This window comes from Myxine glutinosa, chromosome 11 (assembly GCF_964187855.1).
Source record: "Myxine glutinosa chromosome 11, kmMyxGlut1.1, whole genome shotgun sequence".
Classification (NCBI taxonomy): domain Eukaryota; kingdom Metazoa; phylum Chordata; class Myxini; order Myxiniformes; family Myxinidae; genus Myxine; species Myxine glutinosa.
In genome coordinates this window covers 82,961,680-82,986,971 of record NC_136271.1, presented here as the reverse complement: position 1 = coordinate 82,986,971, position 25,292 = coordinate 82,961,680, and the positions used below count along the sequence as shown (strand labels likewise).

Below are 25,292 nucleotides of genomic sequence, written 5' to 3'. Positions count from 1 at the left end.
ATGAAATAAATCAGGAAGGGCTGTGGGAAGTGAGTCGGACTACCTACCTACACTTCCTTAACATGCTGAACCCCTTAACCATCATGCAAGTATGTACATCTTCTTCGTTGTTCCTGTGGAGGGAGGAAACAACAACACACAACACTAACTTAACCACAAAACTTAACCATCTTTCCAAACTCAAAACTCTAACCTTTGTACATACCCCGGTCTACAGACCGCGTCCCCCGGTGGATGCCACAAGACACAACCTTACCTGCGGGCCCATCCCCAATGCATCCCCCTAAATTTTCCACGGCCCTATCCAGATGTTACAGGTGAGTGACACGGCTCGGTGGATTTCGCCCACATTCATGCAACACAGACCCCTTAACCACTCATTCTCATTCCATAGGTCATCAAGGCATTTCAAAAATCAACAAAGCACTTATTTCAATACACCCCCTGCAGGACCATGGCATTGATGTCATTCACGTGTGTGTGCATTCCTCAACTAGGCAGCGGGGAGGTACCGCACAAAAAGATGGTGGGGGCGCATCAGGCTGTGGTGCCCGCAGTCCCAAAAACAAGTCAACCGACTTACAAGTTCATTGCCCCCCCCCCCCTTTACCTCTTGGCCCGTGACAGCCCAACAGCCCCTTTCCGCCGTTACCTCGCCGGTGAGGGTCTCCACACACACCAGGCTCCTTTGCCTCCTGCTTTCGCGCAGCAACACGGGTCACCGGGGGACTTCCTCACCCCGCGGCGCCAAACCAGACCCTCCACCGACGAGCTCCAATTTCCAGTTACCACCGGCTGCCAGGGGTAATTGCCGCAGAGGGGGGCCCGCAGGCATCGCTCCTCAGAGCTTGCTCTGTACCTGCGGACACACACACCTTCCCCACCCACAAGACCCCAAAACACACTTCCTCCCCCGCTGCCATTCAATTCTCCACACAACTCAGCACAATTCAGTACAATTCTTGGTGTAAAAGGTGTTACAAGGCTTGCCATGGCCTGCCACATGTGAAATCCCCCAGTTCACATTTAAACCATCACACATTTCCAAAAGCACATTTCCAAAAGCACAAGTATCGACCCTCATTATCTCCAATAATCATCACTCACTCTCCAGGTTCCACTCTCACGACCACATCAAAACACCTAACCACAACACAAAAACATACGCCACCCACAAGACACTGTGGCTCCCATTCCATCCCCTCACCGGCCATGTCATCACTCTCACTCGCCTCCCAACTCCAATTTACATGTCCCCAATTTCCAAAGCAAGTCCTGAAGCCTGGGACAGTACTCCTCAAAACACTCACCTCAAGTGCAGGTAGTTGCAGGTTGGTCAGATCCAAAGTGCAATCCACCCATACAATTCCCAAAATTTCACATTGGGCCTACCAAATACTTCCAAATTTCTCTTTTATCCCCACTACACTGGCAGGTATGTGGATCCGCATCCAACGGTGATCATCACTACACAACTACCTATGGCCACGACAGCTCTGCACCTCTACCGTGCAAGGGTCACCGGGACAAGGTGAGCAGTCAAAACGCCAACATGGCCCATGAGCGTCCATAAGGGTGCGACCCACCATCCATCCTTCGGCCCCCCTGCGAGGAACACAGCTGCAGCAGCCCCAGCTGGCCAATGTGGTGAGCACTTGCTGCCACAACACACACTACCGCACACACAACCTCGGCCCTGGGGGGCACGGTCGCAGTGCGTGGCATCCCTACAGCCACGTCCCCTGCACCTCCCCATCATCCCCCAGTCCGACTACAGAACTGCAGCCCCCCAGTGCTCACCCACACTTGACCACACCAAGGTCCAGTCAACAGCCATGCTCCACCAGGAGACCCACCCAGAAGACATGGTCCACACACCTCGGACACGCACAGCACCACGTTGACCCTCAGGCTACACAACTACATCCCCATCATCCCGCGTCCCAAATATCAGCACAGTTGCCCCCGCAACCAGTTGAAAGCTGTGTCTTGCTACCCTATTAATTTCATCACAGCCTCCAACACTTTGGTCTACACACCTGGATCAATAATGGCGTCACTGTACAGTGTCCACCATGGCATTTCAAAATCCACCCTTAAATTTGCATCTAACCCACAGATTACCCATGCCAACCATTTGTCACATTTCACTAACCTCACCAAAGAAGGATGCTTTGCCATACACATGCCAGCCGAGCATGGCCCATATGCTCGGCTCGTTACACATCTCCCGATTCACATCCCCATGGCTCTCTTCCCAACCCGAGAGTCCATAAATCATAACGGAGCATCTGTGGAAGGTCACTCACACCATCACGTTCCACAGATGCCCCAATGGTTGTCCGGCAGGCTATCTCCATCCCTGTCCATTCGGTTTGACCCGCGTCCATAGACCAACCACCATGCCAGGTCACCACATGCTGGTTGTCCCAGAGTCTCAGGGAGAGGGTGTCAGGTCGCATGCCCGGGTGATCACTACATCAGGCCCAAGCTGGCCATCTGCGGTGCCACCACCAAAGCGCGACCCACAACACCTCCCCCTAGTGGTCCTCAATATTTGCCATCCCAGGCTTGAGAAACCACCTCGGACCTCCCTGGAGGTCTTAACCCCCACCAGGGTCCGGTGACCCTGCCGGCCCGAGCCACCAGCTCGGACGGCGCCCCGATGGACAAGGGACGCCACACTCCACCAGACCCCCCGTGGGACCCAGGTCGTACCTCGACACCCAAGGCTGGACCCCACGTCCAAATCTCGCCATCACAGCCCCCCAGCTGGCTGGCATACCCAAATTTTGAAAGGGGCAACTTTGGCCCGAGGCCATCACCCATGACCTCGCCATGTCCAGATCCCACAGCCCGGGGACCAATCCCCACCATGGCTGCTCCAAATCAATTTCCCATTGTAATTTTATTTTAAATTTTCTTTTACAAATTTTCATTCCCACTGCCAAACCGCAGCTGCAGGGAACAACCTCTACCACCGGTTGTTCTGCCCCTCCCTGCAGTTGATCCAAATTCCCTACAGGGACCAAATCTCCAGAAGCTCTATCTCCCGATCCTCCAAGATCCAAATCCAGCCCGGAGCCAACACACTCCCCCAACTGGTTGTCCAATTTTGGAGCCTCTGTTTCCAAATAGCAGTGTACAGTGAGCGTCCCCTCGGTCATTCCAACCACCTCCTCGGACCAACTCACCTCATCACCCAGGCTCCTTTGGGCCTGAACAAGCTCTACCTCCATGGGACTGTCACAGGTCTCCAGCCGCTGGATCAAATCATCCTCATCACAAATCATTCCTGGCCCCGCCAGGCTTTGATCAATATCCCCAATAAATACCTGGTCCGGCTCCATTGCACGGACCCCCAAAAACTCTACCCCCTCTTGCTCCGCACCACCGCCCTGGTGCTGCACAATTCCAAATTCATCCCCCGGTTGGGGTGTTGTGACATCCTCACGGTCCCGATAAACAACCAGGCCAGAATGTGGGAAACATTCCCCATTACAACTCTCACATTCCAAATTTCCTTCCCCGCTCACCTGTGGACACTCCACGTTTACCTGTACACTTACCACAATTGCCATTTCCCTTTTTAATCCATTAATTTGGTCACTCAGGTCCTTCAGTCCCCCTTTTAACCCATCAATTTTATTTCCCATTCCTTCAATGTGTCCCTCCAATCGATCACTCATTCCCTTCATTCCTTCCCTCCATTCCTTCCCCTGTGACTTCATTTGTTCATTCAATTCCCGACTGGCTCGCTCACCCTGAGCATCCATTAATTCCTTTAAAAATTTCATTAAAGCCTGGTCGTCTCTCGGGGCCGTCCCATTTGTTCCCGACTCCCCGGTAGGGGAGGGGGATAAGTTGGTGCTCGGGACGAGGGAGGTTCCAAGGCTCACCTCTGCATCAAACTCCCCTATTTCCGGCTCACTCCCTACGCTGACGGAGGCCTCGCTGCGTACTTCCATTTCGTCGACCTCCGACATCCGCTTTTCGGAAGGTCGTTCCCCGCGCGCGTATTTATTTCAATTCCAAAAACACAATTTAAATTTGACGAAGACGCGATATCGCGCTCCGTTTGCCCGATTGGTTATTAAATTTCTCCGCCTCTACTATAAAAAATTTGCGTTCGAACGTCGGGCGCAATGTACGCCCGACCGTGTCGATGTCTCCCCGCGGACAAAAAAATTTGTCCGACCGTGTCGATGTCTCGCCGCGGACAAAAAATTTGTCCGACGGGTTCAAATCCTACACTCCTGACACCACTTGTTACGCAACTGTGATTAACACCACAGTTACGGATGGCCGATTTGCGAGACTTTAACTCCCGAGGCGAAACTCAATGGCGGATTCAAGTTCAACACAAACGCGCGGAATGGCGGGACACAGCGAAGGCTCCGCAACCTTACCTATTACAATCAAACACCCAGGAAAACTGCGTTCAGATATATATACAGAAAATAATATAAGGATTTATTATTGAAAAGTAATACAGTGAAAAAGCCGCGCCGGTAAATCTAATAACTCTAAATCGGGACGTCCCCACACGACTGACAGCAAACACGATACGAGGGAGATTATGAATACAAAAATAACACGTCACGTCGTTCAAATGTACGCGGATGCGGCTTATCTGTCTTTCGTCGTCTTGGTGGCGGCCGTCCACACCGCCCCTTTTGGCCCGATCGCACACCACCAGGTCCTTCGCTCCAAGCTCCACGAGGCCCCGCTCCAAGCACCACGCGTCCGACGCGTGGCCAGCAGCTTTACACGAGGACGATCTCCACAAGGCCCGTGCACCAATGGTTCAACGGAGGGCTCGACTTGCAACGAACTGCTGCGAACTGCCGCGTACTCTGTGGGCTTGGTGTGCTCGGTGTGTGAACGAACTCTCCACCAACTGCCTTCGGGGAGCTTTTCCACCAACTGTCTTCGGGGAGCTTTTCCACCAACTGTGTCTCTGCGTCGACTGTGTGCTCCAACCAACTCCTACGAACTCTCTGGTGTCTGCCTGCGTCTGCCCGCGTCTGCCTAAAATGGCGTCCGACCGTCGCATATATTGGTGGCCGATGACGTCCCATTGGCGCACTCCTCAGCCAATCATAGCCTCCCAACTCGCCCAGGTCACGCCCTCTGCGGCATGCGACTCCTGACATCTCCCGTCCGTGACCCCCCCGCGGTCGTTGTGTAACACGTGCCGGCGAGGTTGGTAGGCCTTTGAGGTGCGAACGGCGGCGGCCAACCGTGGCGGTGTTTTTGGCCTGGTTTCCTGTCTATTTATTACGAAGTCAATGTCAGGGAAAGGGAATTATTTAATGTTGCGCTAAGGACCTAACTAATGTTTATGTGGTTTGCAGTGCCATAATGGACAAAGGTTTGACTACCAGGTGAGACTCACAGGGGCGTTACCTTTAATCCCTCACTATTTAACACTCGGACCTCCAGGTAGATCCACAATCATACATCTTGCCCCGACAAACGCCTAAACATCAAGAACTTATTACATGTAGAGTCCCTGTCACGACAGCCGAATACCTACCTATTCAGATCTACCTAGCTCTAGATATTGCTCTACCAAATTCATAACAATATGTATTGACTCAAGACATTTCAGATTTTCATTTTTAATTATTTTGTAATAAATTCTAAAAACAAGTACAGATACATTAAAGTACACCACCCCATGCCAAATATATAAAAAATAACATATTGCCACGCCTGAAGCTCTTGTTAAAACAGGAACCTCAATGCCGAGTTAGACTCGGAGATGGACCAAGTGATCTTTTATTATTTATTTCATTGCGTTTGTTTAATTAATCCGAACTTTACTGTTCATCATGGAACTTCAATTGGGCCGAATTAATGGCGGGAAACGAGCATGAAAGCAGATAGCTGAAACTGGTTTTCTTACCTTTTAAAGGGTTTATTTATAAGTAAACAGGGAAAAGGGTAACAAGACACTACAAAAAACCAATAAATAGAATATTCAAACATAAATGTACAATGATTGGTAATAAAACAATTCCTTGCCCAATATAGCACCACAGATCACACACATGCAACAAAACAATTGTAGACGAGACTTCCCTTATCTGGTGCGTACGGTGAACGCAAGGCTCAAAACAGATCACTTTGAGTTTGGGGACCAGGTGTGGAAAGATTCCGAAGCCAAAATGAGCACAATGAAGATGGTGCTTGGTGTACAATCCAGTGATGATCCACCTCCTCCACCAGGTCTCATGGGCCTCCTTCCACACAAAGCTTTGGTGCCTCAACACAACAAGGCCTCTTTATCTTATCCACGTCTCTCTCCTTTTCCTCCTTCCTCAAACGAGGTGCATCCCCTTCTCCCTCACACGTCACACAGGGTCTATCACGATCCATCCCATCACGCGTGGTTCTCTCTTTTTATTCCTCCTCCTAGGTGGAGTCCCCTGCCCTGGCCATCCCGCCTACGGCAGCGGCGCTTACAAAAAAAATTAATGCAGATGGCACTTCCGTCTCCACGGCACATTACGCCACCATGGCTGACATACACTGGCCACATAAATTGTGATGGTCAGACAAATGAGCAGTTCTCGAAGTCTCACATGAGAAGTTTCTGCCTACTAGTGCCACCTACCATGAAGTGTTCATGCCAACATATTAAGATCTGATCTGTCTATAAATTACATATGCTGCCTTGTCAGCGTCAGATGTACCAAACAACTTAACCTGACAGGTCCCTCTTACATGTTAATCCAGCAGCTACTCGAAACACAAGGACCATACTACACTTAATAATAATAATAATAATTCATTTATTTTGTATAGCGCTTTTCCAGAAGCCCAAAGGCGCTTTGACAGAGTGGAAAACATAATGCATAACAATACATGAAAACAACAATTGCAAAAAGACAAGAATCAATAGGGAAATATTTAAAGCAAAAGGAGGGAGAAGGAGAAGAGATAGTCAGGGGTTAGATGCTGTGGGTTGAATGTTGAATGCAGTGTTGAACATGTGGGTCTTTAGTGATGTTTTGAATGTGGTGAGTGAGGAGGAGTCTCTGATGGTGTGAGGTAGTGAGTTCCAGAGGGTGGGAGCAGCGATGGAGAAGGCCCTGTCCCCCCAGGATCTGAATTTGGTCCGGATGGAGGGGGTCAGGAGGTTGGTACCAGCAGAGCGGAGGTTGCGGGTGGGAGTGTGTCTGGAGAGGAGGTCAGCCAGGTAGGATGGGGCCAGGTTATGGAGGGCTTTGTATGTCAAGAGGAGGATTTTGTACTGGATTAGCTGGGGGATGGGGAGCCAGTGAAGCTTGTAAAGGACGGGGGTGATGTGGTCACGGGTCCGGGAATGGGTGAGTAGACGGGCAGGGGAGTTCTGAATGTATTGGAGTTTATTGGTGATTTTTGAGGGTGAACCATAGAGGAGGCTATTGCAGTAGTCCAGACGGGAGGTGATGAAGGCGTGGATGAGGGTTTCTGCAGCCGTGGAGGAGAGGGATGAGCGGAGACGGGCAATGTTTTTCAGGTGAAAGAAGGCTGACTTTGTGATGTGTTTAGTGTATTTGTCGAAGGAAAGGGTTTGGTCAAAGATGACGCCAAGATTCCGGATGTGAGGGGAGGTGGATACTGGGATACCGTCGATGTTGAGGGCAAAGTTATGGGTGGATTTTGTGAGCGTTTTTGGGCCAATGATGATTATTTCAGATTTATCACAGTTAAGTTTGAGGAAGTTGATTTGAAGCCAGGATTTTATTTCAGTGATGCAGTTTGTCAGGATACAGTGGGTGTCGGTGGAGACGGACATGGTGGAGATGAAAAGCTGGATGTCATCGGCGAAGCAGTGGAATTGGAGACCATGACGGCGGATTAAGTGACCGAGGGGGGACAGGTAAAGGATGAAGAGGAGGGGGCCAAGAACTGAACCTTGGGGGACACCTTGGGGGAGGGGAGCAGTGGGGGATTTGCAGTTATTGATGGAGATGAACTGGCGTCTGTCAGAGAGGTATGATTTAATCCAAGAGAGGGCAGTGCCGGTAACGTTAAAGGTGGATTCAAGTCGGGTGAGGAGGATGGTGTGATCGATGGTGTCAAAGGCAGCGCTGAAGTCGAGGAGGACGAGAATGTTGAGGTTGCCAGCGTCAGAGGAGAGGAGAAGGTCGTTGGTGATTTTGAGGAGAGCAGTTTCAGTACTGTGGTTGGAGCGGAATCCAGATTGGAATGTTTCATACAGGTTATTGGCAGAGAGGTGATGTTTGAGTTGAGTGGCTACAGCGCGTTCCAAAACTTTTGACAGAAAGGGTAGGTTGGAGATGGGTCTGAAGTTGTTTAGGGTGTCAGGGTTTAGACCAGGTTTTTTTTAGAATGGGGGTAACAGCAGCAATTTTGAGGGAAAGTGGGACGATGCCTGTAGACAGGGAGGAGTTTAGTGTTGCAATGATAAGTGGAGAGAGAGCAGGGAGGGAGGCCTTGACAAAGCTGGAGGGGATGGGGTCAAGAGTGCAGGTGGCAGTTTTCATTCCTATGAGGAGTTCAGAGAGGTCAGTAGGGGAGATTGGGGAGAACCGAGACAGGGGATGGCAGGACAAGGGGGGGCAGGTGGTTGGAGGGGGAGCGGGTGCGGCGGTCGTCAAGCTGTTGTAGATGTTGTCAATTTTGCGTTGGAAGAAAGAGAGGAAGGAGATGTAGTTGTCTACTGTGAATGACTGGGTGGTGGTGTTCAGGGGGCGGAGGAGTTTGTTTATTGTCGAGAAGAGTGCTTTTGGGTTTCCGGAGCCAGAGTGGATAATTTGAGAGTAGTAGGCTGAGCGGGCGCGGGAGAGGGCATCTTTGTAGTGTTGTTGGTGGTCCTTGTAGGCTTGGGAGTGAACTGTGAGACCCGTTTTATTGCGGAGTCTTTCAAGTTGGCGAGCACGAGTTTTCATCAGGCGGAGTTCAGGGGTAAACCAGGGAGCAGAATGGGTGAAAGAAACTGTTTTGGTTTTTACAGGCGCAAGCTGGTCAAGGCAGGAGGAGAGAGTGTGGTTGTAGTCGTCAGTGAGGTCGGAAGGGGTGTGGAGGTCAAAGAAGGGAGAAGTGGACATTTTTTCAGAGAGGGTGGATGAGAATGAGGTAGGTGAAAGAGCGTTTAGCTTACGGAAGGTGATAGTGCGATAACGTCTTGGTGTTGGGGCGGGGATGTTGATGGTCAGAGTGATGGCTAAACACACTTACACGGTCTATCTATGGATCCTCCTTCGATGTAACAATATCCTCTAAGGCGGCATCGCCAGGGCGCCTCAGGCGCCCAGCGATGCCGCCATGCAGCACATGGAGACAGTAATGGGAGGGAGAGGTGTCCAATAATTGATTGATTAATTGCGTAATTAAAATAAATAAATAACAATCATAAAATAATAAAAAAATTTATCAATTGGCTAATAACATACCTAAACCACCAGTGTTTCATCCAAAGCTGTAACATTTAGAAAATAATTAAATAATTGATTATCGAAAAAAATTAATAATTAATTGATTAATTGATTAATCAATACATAATTAATCTATTAATGAATTAATCAATAAATCCAAAATATCCTTTGTAGCCACATCACTTCGTCACTGTCATGTCCAAATATCAGCTTCCTCACTCAAAAGGTGCCTCAGATATTGCCCAGATGAGAAAGGAAATAAATAAGTACTTAATAAATCGATCATAATCAAGTGATTAATCAAAAAATAAAAAACACTGTTTTTGCGAAAGGACTTGCTCACTACTTTGACCAAATTTCAGCTTCCTAGCTCAAAGGATGGCTAAGATATCGCCCGGACAAACAAACAGACAAGTACAGTATAGTGCTTTCTAGTTAATGCTATCGGTTTTAAGGTATAGTTTTTAGTTCTGATGTACTGATTTTTTTCATAAAAATGTGCATACTTTTCTGAAAAAGCAAAACAAAACAAAAGTATCCTATTTGAAGCCGGGTAGATTTTATACAATATTTTCACCGAGTTATTAACATAATAACAGGACTAAAATAAAGGGCAAATGTCCAGCCTTTCATCACACATACTGATCCCGACATCATCACAAAAGGTTTTAGTCTATCACCAAATAGGGAATAAAAACAAGAACACGTGTGTGATAAACAATGAAAATGATAAATGTAACACAGAAAAGAGCAAATTAAGAACTAGATGAAGGAAATTATGAGCACCGAGTAGGTGATCTGGAGAAAAACCCTCTGCAGTCACACATATTAATTAATAAGACAAGCTCCATGTTATTTACTTTTGAAAAGATAGAAAGGGAACAAACAAAATAGATCAAGGTGGCAGCAGAAAAAACTATTCTTACCACAGGCGTAGTTTGACTTCTATGTTTGGGGGGGGGGGGCAGGGGATTAATATTAATAATGGGTCTGACTTCCAAAATTACCGTTTGTTAGTGTACTTACAGTGAACGTGAAATCACAAATACAGTTTATGTTCATGATTTAATCACTCTTTTTTTTTGTTTGAGCCTAATTTTTAGCCCATCCCCTGAACAGCGTGTACTCACTGTACTTACTTTTTCCACATGTGAAATTTGCATTTATGTTTATTTAAATTATACAATGGACTACAAAATGTAAATGTTTCATGATATTTGTTATATTATATCACCTTTATCTATCAATATTGTTGAAATGAAGATCAAATAGCTGTATGTTGAAATATGTTGAAAAAGTCAAAACTTTACATGGGGTGTACTTACTTTTTCACGTGACTGTATGTGTATGTGTGTATGTATATGTGTGTATGTATATGTGTTGTATGTGTATGTATGTGTGTGTGTGTGTGTGTGTGTGTGTGTGTGTGTGTGTGTGTGTGTGTGTGTGTGTGTGTGTGTGTTTCCAAGCCGTAACTTTTTACCATTTGAGTTTTTTCATCAAATTTTCAACAAAGCTTTATTATGAGAACATGAAGAAGGCAAATGTATAATTTTGGTCAAAAGGTCAAAGGTCAATATCACATAAAATTGTCAATTTTTATCTGATCGACGTGAAATTTTAAGAATTTGCATATTGGGTCACAGAACTGGTCCACCAATCGAAAGCGAGAAACTGCTTATATTTTATATCTAAAGATGAAAGGTCAAGGCTGCATAAAATCATCAATTTTCATTTTGTATGTTTTTTATAGTTCATTAATTTTGAGCAGGCAGAAGAAGAAGAGGACGCCGTCTGAATACAAATGGATGCGGACTGGCTTTGCGTTTTCAGATGCTTTCTAGTTTGACATGTTTACCAGCTACCACCAATATTACTATTAGCACAACAACAAATTCTTAAATAAAAAAAATAATTGAGTGCTTTATGAATCATGTCACCCCGGTGATGCACATACATAAACATTGTCTTCATATAAATACTGTTCTTACCCTAATGACTAAAGTAGGTACAATCGTTTTTCCCTTCGGTTCGCATAAACGTCCACAATGTCCTCTGGAATCAGTTTTACAGTTAAATCGCCCTCAATCAGTGGAAGAGTCAGTGAAAAAAATCGAGAAGAAGAGTCAGTAAAGAAAATCTTCCTGTCCCCATGGTTCAGCACAAGCACTTTCTAATCCGTCTCATTGCAGAAAAGCTTCGGTCCGAAGTGGCTTCATTTTTGTGAAAATCCTTAATTTGTGAAAAATCACAAATTTAAACGTTGTTAATCCGATTTGAAAATAGGATGTAGTCAATCACGTCACTCTCTGCAAATACCGCGATATCTGCCGTGGTTGGGGGAAGAAATCCACGCACTTGGGTTCCGTTTGGCTTTGTTACTCACGTTTAAATATGGGATGTTATATCTTCATTGTAAACTACTGAAAAAATCAAGATGGGGCATTGTCCCCCATAACCCCCCCCCCCCCTAACTCCGCCGGTAATTTTTACACATTGCTTTCCAAATCACAGTAGCACAGACATATATCATGGGTGTGCTTCAATTAATTTCCTGGAATATATCAAAGTGGTGCCGACATCCACTCTGAGGATGTGTTGCACTGACACTTTAACCAAAGTAGTGTTTACAAAGATTTTGTGCAAAATATTGAACCAAGGCCTTTGAGACTGAAAAGCATTGATTCAGCAACGACACAGAGCCCGCAAAAGAAGAGTTTTCACACGAGTTAAACTTATAATTTGCAAGAGCCAAGATCTTGCCATTTCGTGAGTCGAGATCTCACTCCTCGAATTCTATTTAACTATCTGATATCACTATCTGATCGATATCACTATCTGCCATGATCTTTCTTGGGAAAACCACATTTCCAACCTGGCCTCCAAAGCCAGTCGCTGACTGGGCATCCTCCGTCATGCGAAGTCCTTCCTTGGCACACCTGAGCTCCTCACCACATACAAGGCTTTCACCCGCAGCTCAATGGAATACTGCTCTCCCCTCTGGGCCGGTGCTCCTGCCTCACACCTAGCTCGGCTTCACGCTGTTGAAACCAAAGCTTTCAGAATCATTGCAATCTCCCGCGATGAAGCTATCTCTGAGGGCATTTCACTTACTCACTGCAGGCAGGTTGGTGGTCTCTCTGTCTTCTACCGACTCCTCTCCGGCCTTGCTCCTCCAGCTCTCTCTGTGTTCTGTCCCCCAAATATTCCTACAGGTCGCACAAGATCTGCCAGCAACCCTATTATTGTTAAACTGCCAAAATCTCGGCTCTCTGCTCACCTTCACTCTTTCATTCCTCTTTTCTCCCGCCTCTGGAACAAACTCCCCCACTCCCTTCAATCCCACTCCTCCCTCCAGGTCTTTAAAACAGCTGTTCACCACCATCTCTTATCTTCCCTCATCCAAAACCTTGATCTTTTCTACCCCCGCTAATTCACCCCAGATACACTTTTTTGAAATTCCAACTTCTTTCCTGGAAGTCCTTGCAGTGTCCATATGTTTTATACCTCTCTCACCTCCCCCCAAGCCCTCTCCCTCCCACATTTCTCTCGATGTCCCTGCTCTCAAATGTTGTGTTTGTGTCCTTCCCCCTCTCTCCCCATCTTGTCTACCACTCCCCTTATTTTGTGTTTTATGTGTCGGTTTGTGTCGGTTTGACTTTTTTGTGTGATTAATGTTCGCTCTTTCACGAGCCTCGATCTTGTATACAAAAAAAAAAAAAAAAACCTCAATGAGCCGAGATTTTGCTATAATCCGTGAGTTGAATTGTTGCTTTTCCTTGAGCTGAGATGTTGCTATTGGGCAAGATCTTGCTCCTCCATTAGCCGAGATCTCGCTCCTCACTGAGCTGAGATCTCGCTATTCTGCAAGCCACAATCTTGCTATTTCGTGAGCCAATATCTCATCCTTCTGTGAGCAGAGAACTCGTTCTTCAGTGAGCTGAGATCTCGCTCTTACATGATCTGTGATCTTGCTATCCCATGTGCGAGAACTCACAATTCCATGAGATGAGATCCTACTATTGTGTGAGCAGACATCTAGCTCTCCTGTGAGCTGCGATATCACACTCCCATGAGCAGAGATCTCGATCCTCCATGAGCTGTCGCCGCGTTTTCTGTGAGCCAAATATCTCCTCATTTTTACCCTCGCCAGAGGAGAGGGTATTGCATTTGAGTCCGTTTGTTTGTTTGTTTGTTTGTCTGTTTGTTTGTCTGTTTGTCCACACAGAATAAATATGATTTTCTCTGCAACCGTTGGTCCGATTGACAGGTAATTTTCACCATAGGTGCAACTCCACCTGTAGAATCTTTTAATGAGAATTATGACGTCGTAGGTCACGTGGTTCGGCCGCCATCTTGGATAAATCGAAAACTTTTGCACCTCTATATCTCGGAAAGCGCTGAATCTATCTATAATTCCAGTAATCTCTGTCTGTCTGTACGTTTGTTTGTCTGTGACCGCTGTTTCTCGACAACCACGGGTCCGATATACTTTTAACTTGCCAGGTATATTGCTGGGGACCCGAGGATGTGCCTTTTCAAGGTTTCATATTAATCGGACAATTACTTACCGAGCTATGTCCAAAAAACGATTCAACCAATCAGAGAGCAGCGAACGATCGCGTGTGCCGAACGTGGCGGGCACACTCTGCCTCGGATGGCACATTTGAGAGCGTATTCATTTATTTCACGTTTGCAAACTATGTTGGCGTTAAACTATGTTTTAAAACTAATAAAACCGAATTTGCGATTCATTCGCTTTCCTGCGCGTTTGTGCACGCGATGGCGATTTCTTTACCAAACTCCGGAAGCCGTTCGCTTTGGACCAAACCATTGCATGTAAATAGAGGGGGGGGATTGTCACCGTACTCGCAAGCCGTTCGCTTTGGACCAAACCATTTCATGTAAATAGAGGGGGGGGGATATAATTTTAGATATAGATATAGTACGGGCAATGCCCTGGTATAACTAATTGAGACATGGCTCATTGTAAAGAACTCTCCCTGGGGAATAAAATATGTTAATTATGATGTCATAGGTGCCTCCATTATGATGTCATAATTCGACAAGTACAAAACTTCATCCGATCAAGATGAAATTTCTTGAACGTCATGTCGGCATAAATTGGTGGAGAAAAAAAATAATGATGACGTCATCGATCACGTGGTTCTGCCGCCATATTTGTTTTCACACAAAAGCCTTAAAAACCACTGACAATACATCCTGGCGAGGGTTTGCAATCTCTGATTGCTCTTTTTCTTGTCTTATATTTTTTTACCGAGATTTTCTATATGCCAAATAAAATGAATTTGGCTCCAACTATGAAATTCGTTTTGGTTTCCAGATTTATTTTTCACAAATCTGAGCAAAAACATGAGACAAAACAATAATGAAAAATCACTCATAGAGCGACACTTGGCAAAACAGAACAAAGTGGAATGGCACTCAGTAGAGCATTCTTTTAACCTCAAAAATAGTTGGTGGTTGAATTCAGTTGGCTGATATGAAAATCCTATTCAAATTTCAAGTCAATCAGATGAAAATTGAGGCTTTTAGAAATTTGAAAAAAGCGGTTGACCTTAGGCCTATGTTGACCTTTTGGCCTATGCTGATCTCAAAAATAGTTGTTGGTTGAATTCAGTTAACTGATGTGTATATCCCTTTCAAATTCCAAGTGAATCGTATGAAAATTGAGGATTTTAGAAATTTGAAATTGTTGTTGACTTTTGGCCTATGTTGCTCTTTTGGCCTATGATGATCTCAAAAATAGTTGGTGGTTGAATTCAGTTTGCTGATATGTAAATCCCATTCAAATTACAAGTGAATCGGATGAAAATTCAGGATTTTAGAAATTTTTTAAAAAGTGGTTGACCTTTGGCCTACGTTGACCTTTTGGCTCACGCTGCTCTCAAAAATAGTCGGTTGTTGAATTCAGTTCGCCGATATGTAAATCCTATTCAAATTTCAAGTCAATCGGATGAAAATTGAGTATTTTAGAAATTTGAACTGGTTGTTGACCTTTGGCCTATGTTGACCTTTTGACCTTCTGACCCCAAAAATATATAGGATTTTGTCGGACCACGAACTCTACCATTTGGTAAAGTTTCGTGAAGATCGGTTTAAAATTGTGACCTGTGGGCAAGTATAAGTGAGTGGACAGACAAACACTCACACAAACAAACACACACACAAACAAACACACACACACACAAACCGGAGTGATCAACAGACTTGCAATTTTTTTTTTTTTTTTTTGCCAAGTAACAAATCAAATAAACCACAAGTTTTTATCAACTAGAGGTTGGCAAAGGCCTCCTCGCCACCTTAAAAAGCACGTTATGGGTGTTAGGTCTTTGTCAGATGAGAGCATCATTACTTGTGTTGATTTACTTCCCAAAGCAATTAACACACACACCTTTGGAAAAGTTTGGTCGATAGCACCACTTGTTTGAATAATTGTCCGCCAATGCAGACCGACACGAGCTTTGTCAAAGTCTAATAACCCTGTGTTACAAAAACAAATGGGTTGTTAAAAATAATCTCGAAGATGGTTATTGAAGAAAGATTCTGATTATTATATTTTCGCGATGGTTATTTATGGGCACAAATTACAATTTGTTTTACACTAAGTCTCATTGATGAGCTATTATATGCATAGAGACAATTATAGACAACTTCGCATGTGAGTTCAGACAAACGTCAGTCACCTTTGGGGAAGTGACGTAACTTCCTGGAGAACTCTGTGTACCGGTGACGCCATTTTGTGATGTTGATTTTCTCTGCTCAGTCAGCGGGACCACCAAGGAGAAATCTCCCCCATCTCCCTTTCCTCTCATAGGATGCCAATGTAGGGATTTTTAATCAGTGTTCTATTCTCTAAAAGTTGAGTGTTAACAAACTAGTAAGCAGCATGTAAAATTTGGAAGGTTTTCAGTATAACTCGACCAATATCAAAATTTGTCGACCTCCACACTCGGAGCAGACACTGTAACCGCAATGTTACCGAGTCTGGTAATCATTGGAGTTTAGGCTATGCTTCGGCCGAGACCAGAAGATGCGTATACCGTCCCATCCATTACCGTCATTGACACGCCACTCAAAGTTGTAGATACGTTCTGCTACCTTGGAGGTGTGCTCTCTCAAAATGCAAAGATTGACAACAAAGTAACATCAAGATTTAGCAAAGCATGTGTGTCCTTTGGAAGATTGACACATCACCTTTGGCATGAACGTGGCATTCGCCTGGACACCAAGATCGGTGTCTATCGTGCTGTTGTCTTATCGACATTCCTGCACGGATGCGAATCTTGGACACCCCATCGTCGCCATATCAAACGCCTTGATCAATTCCATATGCAATGCCTTCGCAAGATTCTTGGCATCACCTGGTGAGACAGAATACCTGACACCTCAATCCTAGACCACTGTCATATCCAAAGAATTGAGTATTTCCTGATGCAAGCCCAGCGTTGCTGGTCAGGACACCTCAAACGCAGGAAGAAGAAGAAGAAGAAGAGGAAGAAGAACCACCTTTCGAGGCCATTTTTCCCCGCAGAGCGGGGGTTGGCCTTTTTCGGGCACCGTGGTCCCCTATTTGAAGCAATCTTTTATGGCCGGATGTCCTTCCTGCCGCCAACCCTGTTAGTCGCCTCTTGCGACACACAGGGAATTACCAGTGAACCGGTACTCAATTTGCCGACCGCGGAAGGATGACAGGCTGAGTCAACGACAATGGCGTTAATTAAGCGATCGACCGGGATTCAAACCCAGGGTCCTAGGATCCCAAGCCGGCACCCTAACCGCTAAACCAACACCAGGCTCTGGAAGACCATATAATCCCAAGAGCGCTTTTCTATGGACAACGTAAATTTGATAAACGATCACGTGGTGGACAAAACAAACCACTACAAGGACGTCCTTAAGTCTCGGCTCAAGGCTTGTGCCGTTCAAGTTGTCACGGGAATATCAGGCCACAAAAATGTCAGCTTGGTGTAACATTTGCCGCAAAGGCCTGGACCATTTTGAATGTGGGAGACACGCTATCGAGAGACAGCAGAGGCAAGAAAGGAAAACCTGTCGATGTCCATCTCCGCAAAGACCAATCTTTACCTGTGATGTTTGTGGTAGATGCTGTGGGTCCCGCATTGGACTATACAGACATTGCGCAACATACAATGCTTAATGATCATGCCAACGAAGGGAAGAGATTCGTCAAAAACGACAACTATCATCATCATCATCATCGTCATCATCATCATCATCATCATCATCATCATCATCGTCGTCATCGTTTAGTTTAGGATGCAGGCTCTGATAATGACAGTTGTAAGAATGTATAAGGTTGGGGAGTGAAGGCAAACATGCAATGAATGTGAAAAGCATAAACTAGGATAATTACCAATTTTTCCCCAATGCCATTGCATTAAAACTTAAATTAGTAATGTTGAAGATAACTCATCTCTGAATGTACACTTGATAACAGTTGATGCATGGATAAATTCTCCAACACGTTTCATGGAGCCTTTTTGGTTGGTAAACGTTCTACCTTTAACACCCTTTCAATTTCTATCTGCCCCCCATCCCCTCCGAGATTATGTCTGCAGTCTTGGGCTAAGTGCAGAATGATGTCACAGCCCTGGAACCATCATGTTAGTATCAAGAAACAGGATTTAACTTTCAAATATCCTCCAGAACTATGAGCAGCATAGTTTGTCCTAATGGTACGTACAGGTATGTTCAACCACCAGCAGTCAGTCTGGCTCATGACAAAGTGTTTTCCCGTCTTTGATGAACATCAACAAATTTATAAGGTTGAGCATGTTGAGCATGCATGTTGTATAAGATGTCCATTGCTCACACCCAACTAACATCGTGCAGTGAAAGAAACCTGGAAATCCATCAAGCCACCATATGGGTTACTCTTTGATGAAAATTACTTACACAACTTATGAACCATTACAAATGTAAAAAATAAATAGTGAATTACAAAAAAAATAATTAAAAAACAAATAAATTACATACATGTTTTTGTTAAGAAAATAAGAAGTTTACACTTGAGTTATGAGGCTACTCGGCATGTGAAGTCATTCAATTTACATTAACCTTATCCTAGCAGCACCAATGGATCAGGTAAGATTGTGTGCCATGCTCTAGGCAGAGCGGTGCGACTGAAGCAGTTTTTTGACTTGAGTTCCAATCCTGAATAGGTCACCACTCCGACACAGGATGCCAGGGCAGGAATTTGGAATTTGTTAATGGTCCGGAGATAGCTGTCCTACTCTTCACGAAGGACATCGAGGGATCCTTAACGTCCGCCAACTAATGCTGGCCGGCGGGACACCCAGTTTACTGTCAATCTGAGGGATGGCACACACATTGAATCAACCTGCCTCTGAAATACTAGGGCGACAGTTTATAGCTGGGTCAGGATTCAAACCTAGGCTAGACAGCTTAGAGGTGAGTGTGTGTACCTTGTGGGAATCCTGCCAGCCTCACCAATGAATGAATGAATGAATGATCGTTTTAAGGCCATTTTCCCCACTAGAGGGGGGGTTAGCCTTGCGGGCCCCATGACAATCATGGTTCCCTGTTTGAGGCAATGTTTTTATGGCCGGATGCCCTTCCTGACGCCAACCCTTGGTCGCCTCTTACAATGCGCAGGGATACGGTGTACCTATTCTAAACCGGGGTACACACCGTGATCATTCATCCCAGCATGCTGGTACTCAATTTGCCGACCTCGGAAGGATGACAGGCTGAGTGAACCCCCCTGGTGTTAATTCAGCGATCGACCGGGATTCGAACCCAGGATCCTAGGATCCCAAGCCGGCACCGTAACCGCTAAGCCAACAGCAGGATGGTGCATATAATATATTGACATGTGGCACAATTGTTTATCTCTCACAAATCCGATGTAGCATGTATTTTAAAGGAAAGAAGGAGTTTCAAGAGCACTTAAACTTGAAAAAAAAAAAAAAATGGGAAGTTGAATGTGTTGTGCAGATAGTATGGTGTTTTACCATAGTGAATGCTGCTCAGTGCCCTCAACCTCAAGCGTGTCATAGGGCTCCTCCAGTTGGAAATCGTTGAAGATGAGTGAAATGGAGTCACCCTGCTCGGCCAGGACAATCCATGTGCAGTCCACGGAGTTATCGTAAAGACCGGGGTAGTTTGGGCTGATAATATCACCGCTCGGCCCACGCAGAGTTCCACCGCATGCTTCACGTGCTGCAACACAGGGAACATTTGCCTGATGAAAATCACAGGCTCATTAAACAAGCTTTATTTCCTTCCGTTTTTGCAAATACAAAGTCGATGTGAAATCAACTGCATGTAAAACCCATCAGAACTGCTGGAGATTACAGTAGATACAACTTCGTAGGAAAGTCAATACCACGAGCCTTCATCAAACAGACAGATTATTTTGTCATGAATCTTGAGAACTCCTTTCCCTATTAGAGAAAAGCTATTCACGACTGTCTGGTTAAGGAATTAATTATCAAAAACAATGGAAAGACGAAAAACACTTCAGGAATGGTTTAAAACTTTCAGTTAACAAGAGACCACTGCAATAAGTAAAAATAAAGATACAAATGCACACAAAATATGAGAACTTCGGAGTATAATAACAAGATAGATAATGGTCAACAGTGGGGAAAGCCTGAAAAGAAATTAGATTGCAGTGTATATATATATATATATATATATATATATATATATATATATATATATATATATATATATATATATATATATATATATATATATATATATATATATATATATATATATATATATATATATATACAGAGCATTCAGAAAGTATTCAGACCCCTTCACTTTTTTCACATTTTGTTATGTTGCAGCCTTATGCTGAAATCGTTTAAATTCATTTTTTCCCTCATCAATCTACACTCAATACCCCATAATGACAAAGAGAAAACAGGATTTTAGAAAGTTTTGCAGATTTATTAAAAAGTAAAAACTGAAATATCACAGTAACATAAGTATTCAGACCCTTTGCTATGACATTTGAAATTTAGCTCAGGTGCCTCGCATTTCTCTTGATCATATTTGAGATGTTTCTACACCTTGATTGGAGTCCACCTGTGGTAAATTTAATTGATTGGACATGATTTGGAAAGGCGCACAACTGTCTATATAAGGTCTCACAGCTGACAATGCATATCAGAGCAAAAACCAAGCCATGAGGTCGAAGGAACTGCCTGCAGAGCTCAGAGACAGGATTGTGTCGAGGCACAGATTTGGGGAAGCCTACAAAAAAAATTCTGTTGCATTGAAGCTTCGCAAGAGCACAGTGGCCTCCATAATTCTTAAATGGAAGAAGTTTGGTCCAAGCAGGACTCTTCCGAGAGCTGGCCGCCCGGCCAAACTGAGCAATCGGGGGAGAGGGCCTTGGTAAGAGAGGTGACCAATAACCCGATGGTCACTCTGGCTGAGCTCCAGAGATCCTGTGTGGAGATGGGAGAAACTTCCAGAAGGACAACCATCACTGCAACACTCCACGGATCTGGGCTTTATGGCAGAGTGGCCAGATGGAAGCCTCTCCTCAGTGAAAGACACATGAAAGCCGCTTGGATTTTGCCAAAAAGCACCGAAAGGACTCTCAGATTGAGAGAAACAAGATTCTGTGGTCTGATGAAACCAAGATTGAACTGTTTGACCGCAAGATGCTGAAAGGAGTCTCTAAGAACCCCAGAATGTCATCATGGGACCTACAGGTAGCCCTTGCCACTGTTGATGTCAAAGTGCACGAGTCTACCATTAGAAAGAGGCTGCACAAATTTGATCTACATGGGAGGTGTGCCAGGAGGAAACTTTTGCTGTCCAGAAAGAACATCAGGGCAGGACTAAAGTTTGCCAATGAACACCTCGGCAAAGATCAGCACTTCTGGAACAATGTGCTCTGGACAGATGAGTCAGAGGTAGAGCTATTTGGCCACAGTACCAGAAGACATGTTTGGCGAAAACCAAAGACAGCATTTGACCACAAGAACCTGATACCAACTGTAAAGCATGGTGATGGAAATATGCTTTGGGGCAGCTTTGCTGCATTGGGGCCTGGGCAGCTCACCATCATATATATATATATATATACATATATATATATATATATATATATATATATATATATATATATATATATATATATATATATATATTTTTTTTTTTTGTATACAAGACTGAGGCTCGTGAAAGAGCTAACATTTATGACACAAAAAGTCAAACCGACACACAAAACACAAAATAAGGGGAGCGGTAGAGAAGATGGGGGGAGAGGGCTTGGGGGGAGGTGGGAGAGGTATAAAACATATGGACACTGCAAGGACTTCCAGGAAAGAAGTTGGAATTTCAAAAAAGTGCATCTTGGTTTAAATTAGCGGGGGTAGAAAAGATCAAGGTTTTGGATAGGCTAAGATAAGAGATGGTGGTAAACAGCTGCTTTAAAGAACTGGAGGGTGGAGTGGGATTGAAGGGAGTGGGGGAGTTTGTTCCAGAGGTGGGAGAAAAGGGGAATGAAAGAGTGAAGGTGAGCAGAGAGCCTAGATTTTGGCAGTTTAACCATAAGAGGATTGCTGGCAGATCTTGTGCGACCTGTAGGAATATTGGGGGGGACAGAGCACAGAGATCATATAATCCACTATGAATTCTTCATTGTACCAGAGGGTGCTTGAGGATAATGTGAGGCCATCTGTCGGAAAGTTGAAGCTCAACCGAAGGTGGACCTTGCAACATGACAATGACCCTAAACATACCAGTAAATCCACCAAGGAATGGCTGAAAAGAAAGAAATGTAGGGTTCTGGAATGGCCAAGTCAAAGCCCGGATCGAAATCCCATCGAGATGTTGTGGGGGATTTGAAACGAGCTGTGCATGCAAGAAACCCCTCAAACATCGCACTGCTGAAAGAATTCTGCATGGAGGAGTGGGCAAAAATTTCTCCCAGTCGATGCCAGAGACTGGTAGATAGTTACAAGAAACGCCCACTTGAGGTTGTTTCTGCCAAAGGGGGCAATACCACCTATTAGAGCCAAGGGTGAACTTACTTTTTCCACATGCGAAATTTGCATTTATGTTTATTTAAATTATACAATGGACTACAAAATGTAAATGTTTCATGATATTTGTTATATTATATCACCTTTATCTATCAATATTGTTGAAATGAAGATCAAATAGATGTTTGTTGAAATATGTTGAAAAAGTCCAAACTTTACATGGGGTGTTCTTACTTTTTCACATGACTGTATATACAGTAAATATATATATACATACATACATTCATATATATGTTTCGATCGTTGCAATTTGGTACATTATTGTTTGACGAGAAAAGTACTATCAGTAGACTATGCATTATGAAATTTACAGAAGGATTTATTGAATAAGACACAAAACAGTCACCAAACCCTGGCCATGTTTACGCATGCACAAATCACCCATGTAAGAAGTAAAAGCAATTTAAAGCAATTAGACACTTTGGCTTTAGTGGAAACTAAATGCATTATGTACAGCTTGGCTTTCAGTATATTCAACGACGTGGAATCATATATAAAAACATAAACAAGCAACATCGGTTGGACGACACTAAAAACAAGCTTGAATGCTTCAAATTGATGTGTTCAAACAGCTCCAGCCATGTGCCTGAAAGTTCCAATTCATGCTTCGTTTTTTCAAAGTCGAATATATTTTTGGCTAACAACGATTTACAAAGGCAAGTGAAGTGGCTTGTGATGACGATAGCTTTGATACACTCTCTCATGAGGGTAAGCTGCAGGTCACGCACAAGGGCGTACTTATTATAACAACGGAATAGAAACTATACGTAGACCCATTAATTGCAATCGAGTTTATAAATGTAATCGAAACATTTTGTGGAACACTTTGCTCAGCCAAACTCCACTGTAAGTGGCCTAAAGAAGGAGAAAAAGAAACATTGTAAAAGATGCAAACAGATGGTTCAAATTCGAAGAAAGAAGATTGTGAAAGCATTGAATATAATGAGAATTGGCAAACTGTGTGATAAAACTCTGCAAGAAAACTTTGACAAAAAGAATGCAAGGTCTTTGTGTGCCAATCACACCTATTTCACCCAATTTAACGGAGTCTTGCTGAATGTATGTTTTGTCCTACCAGTGATCAGATACCTCGAATGGTGTTTTTTTTTTACTTGAGCAGATATTGTGGAATGAATTTTTAGAAGCGTGTGTATGATTTCCTTGGCAATATTTTCTTTGTTTTTGTGTTAATCTCTCAAATTCGAAAATGTTTAATCTATGACAAATCAGTGCAGCGGTCAACGTGACCTCTACATGACAAATGAAAGCTTGAACCTCCTTCCAGAGGCTGTTCTTCCCACTCTTCCTTACAAAGACTTCAATTGCGCAGTGTACTCGTACCGTGTGTCATCCCACACTTCTGACCAATGATCTTTATTACCTCCTGCAACCCTTCCTCACCCATCCCTCCAACTTGGTGGTTTCAGTGTTTCATCCCCAGCTCTCCTCTCTTGTTTTCCTGTTCATTCATTCCCTTGTTGATTGTGCCCTAATGTTGCCACGCTACCCCCACTGCCAGTTCAGCCTTGCTTTCCCACGAGCCTCGGCCTTCACCTTCTTTGACAAACATGCAACATGTCAAATCAAGAATTTAGAAAATAAAAATGATTTTCGATCCAAGATCTTGGTGCGTCGACAAGCGAACAGTTTGGTAGAGAGGGAAGGACATGATGATGGGACAGTGTAACAACATTGGATGTATTCAGGGGACATATCAGATTAACAGGAGTAGGAGAGAGAGGGAAAGTACACAGCCCGATATGAGAAAATAGTGGAGGAATCGTATTTTAGGTCAGACATTAACACTTTATATGGTGTCACAAAAGGTCTCTTAACTATTGCACACATTAATTTTATGTCTCACAGATGTTGCACGTTACATCACCTGTGCCTTGTAAATATTACTTCAAAGCTCGATACGGATTGCCAAAAACCTACTGTGTGTGCATATTCCGCATAGCAAATCTGGCCTCCCAAGCCAGTCTCAGACCGGCATCTGTCATTCCAAGTTATTCCACTCACAACCTGCAAAGCCTTGGTCCAGAGCTCAATGGAGTACAACCATTCCCGATGGGCTAGTTTCCCAAAATCATACTTGTCTTTACTGGATTCTGTGGCATCTTTATAGCGCAACATTATTGGAATCTCCTGCGATGAGGCTGATGCACAAGGCCCATTGGCCTCACATCACGATAGGTCGGTGGCCTCTGTTATTAATCACCTCTTCTACGGTTTACCACCCACTGTTCACTTTCTCTCTCTCTGTCTATCCTCCAACACTCCCAAGCTTCTCAAGAATGAATGTGTTCATCCATTGACAATATACTGGTTAAACTCCCAATATCCTGGCTTTCTGCTATCCTCCACTTTTTTGTGCCCGTTTTGTCTCCTTTGTGGCAGTGCCTTCTTACAACGGATTCAATGGCACTCCAAATCACTCCAAATATTCAGGAAATTGTTAAGGCACCATCTAATATCATCCCATCCTAATCCTGAAGAGGGGAAATAAGCCGGAAATCTGGATTGGTGGCTCTGTTTGACCAATGTCGACCAAAGAATCAAATCTCTGTCTGTTGACAGAGTGGCCTGGCTGATGCCACCGGGATGGAGGTGACACTTCGTGTCCATAGAAGATCGGGAAAGCACTTGTCACGCTATATGTCGTTGATATATATATATATATGCACACACACACACACACACACATATACATATGTATGTATGTATATATATATATATATATATATATATATATATATATATATATATATATATATATTGTTGTGGTTTTGGAATAAAGGTTAATTCCCCCTCTTATTTA

General features: G+C 44.2%; 1 protein-coding gene across 1 annotated transcript in view; it reads right to left on the bottom strand.

Moving 5' to 3' along the window:
* CSMD3 (CUB and Sushi multiple domains 3) overlaps positions 1 to 25,292 on the bottom strand; it is a 1,283,181-nt gene that overhangs the window by 692,408 nt on the left and 565,481 nt on the right. The window contains 1 exon segment of the mRNA XM_068130918.2: positions 19,412 to 19,619. Coding sequence (XP_067987019.2) covers positions 19,412 to 19,619 — 208 coding nt within the window.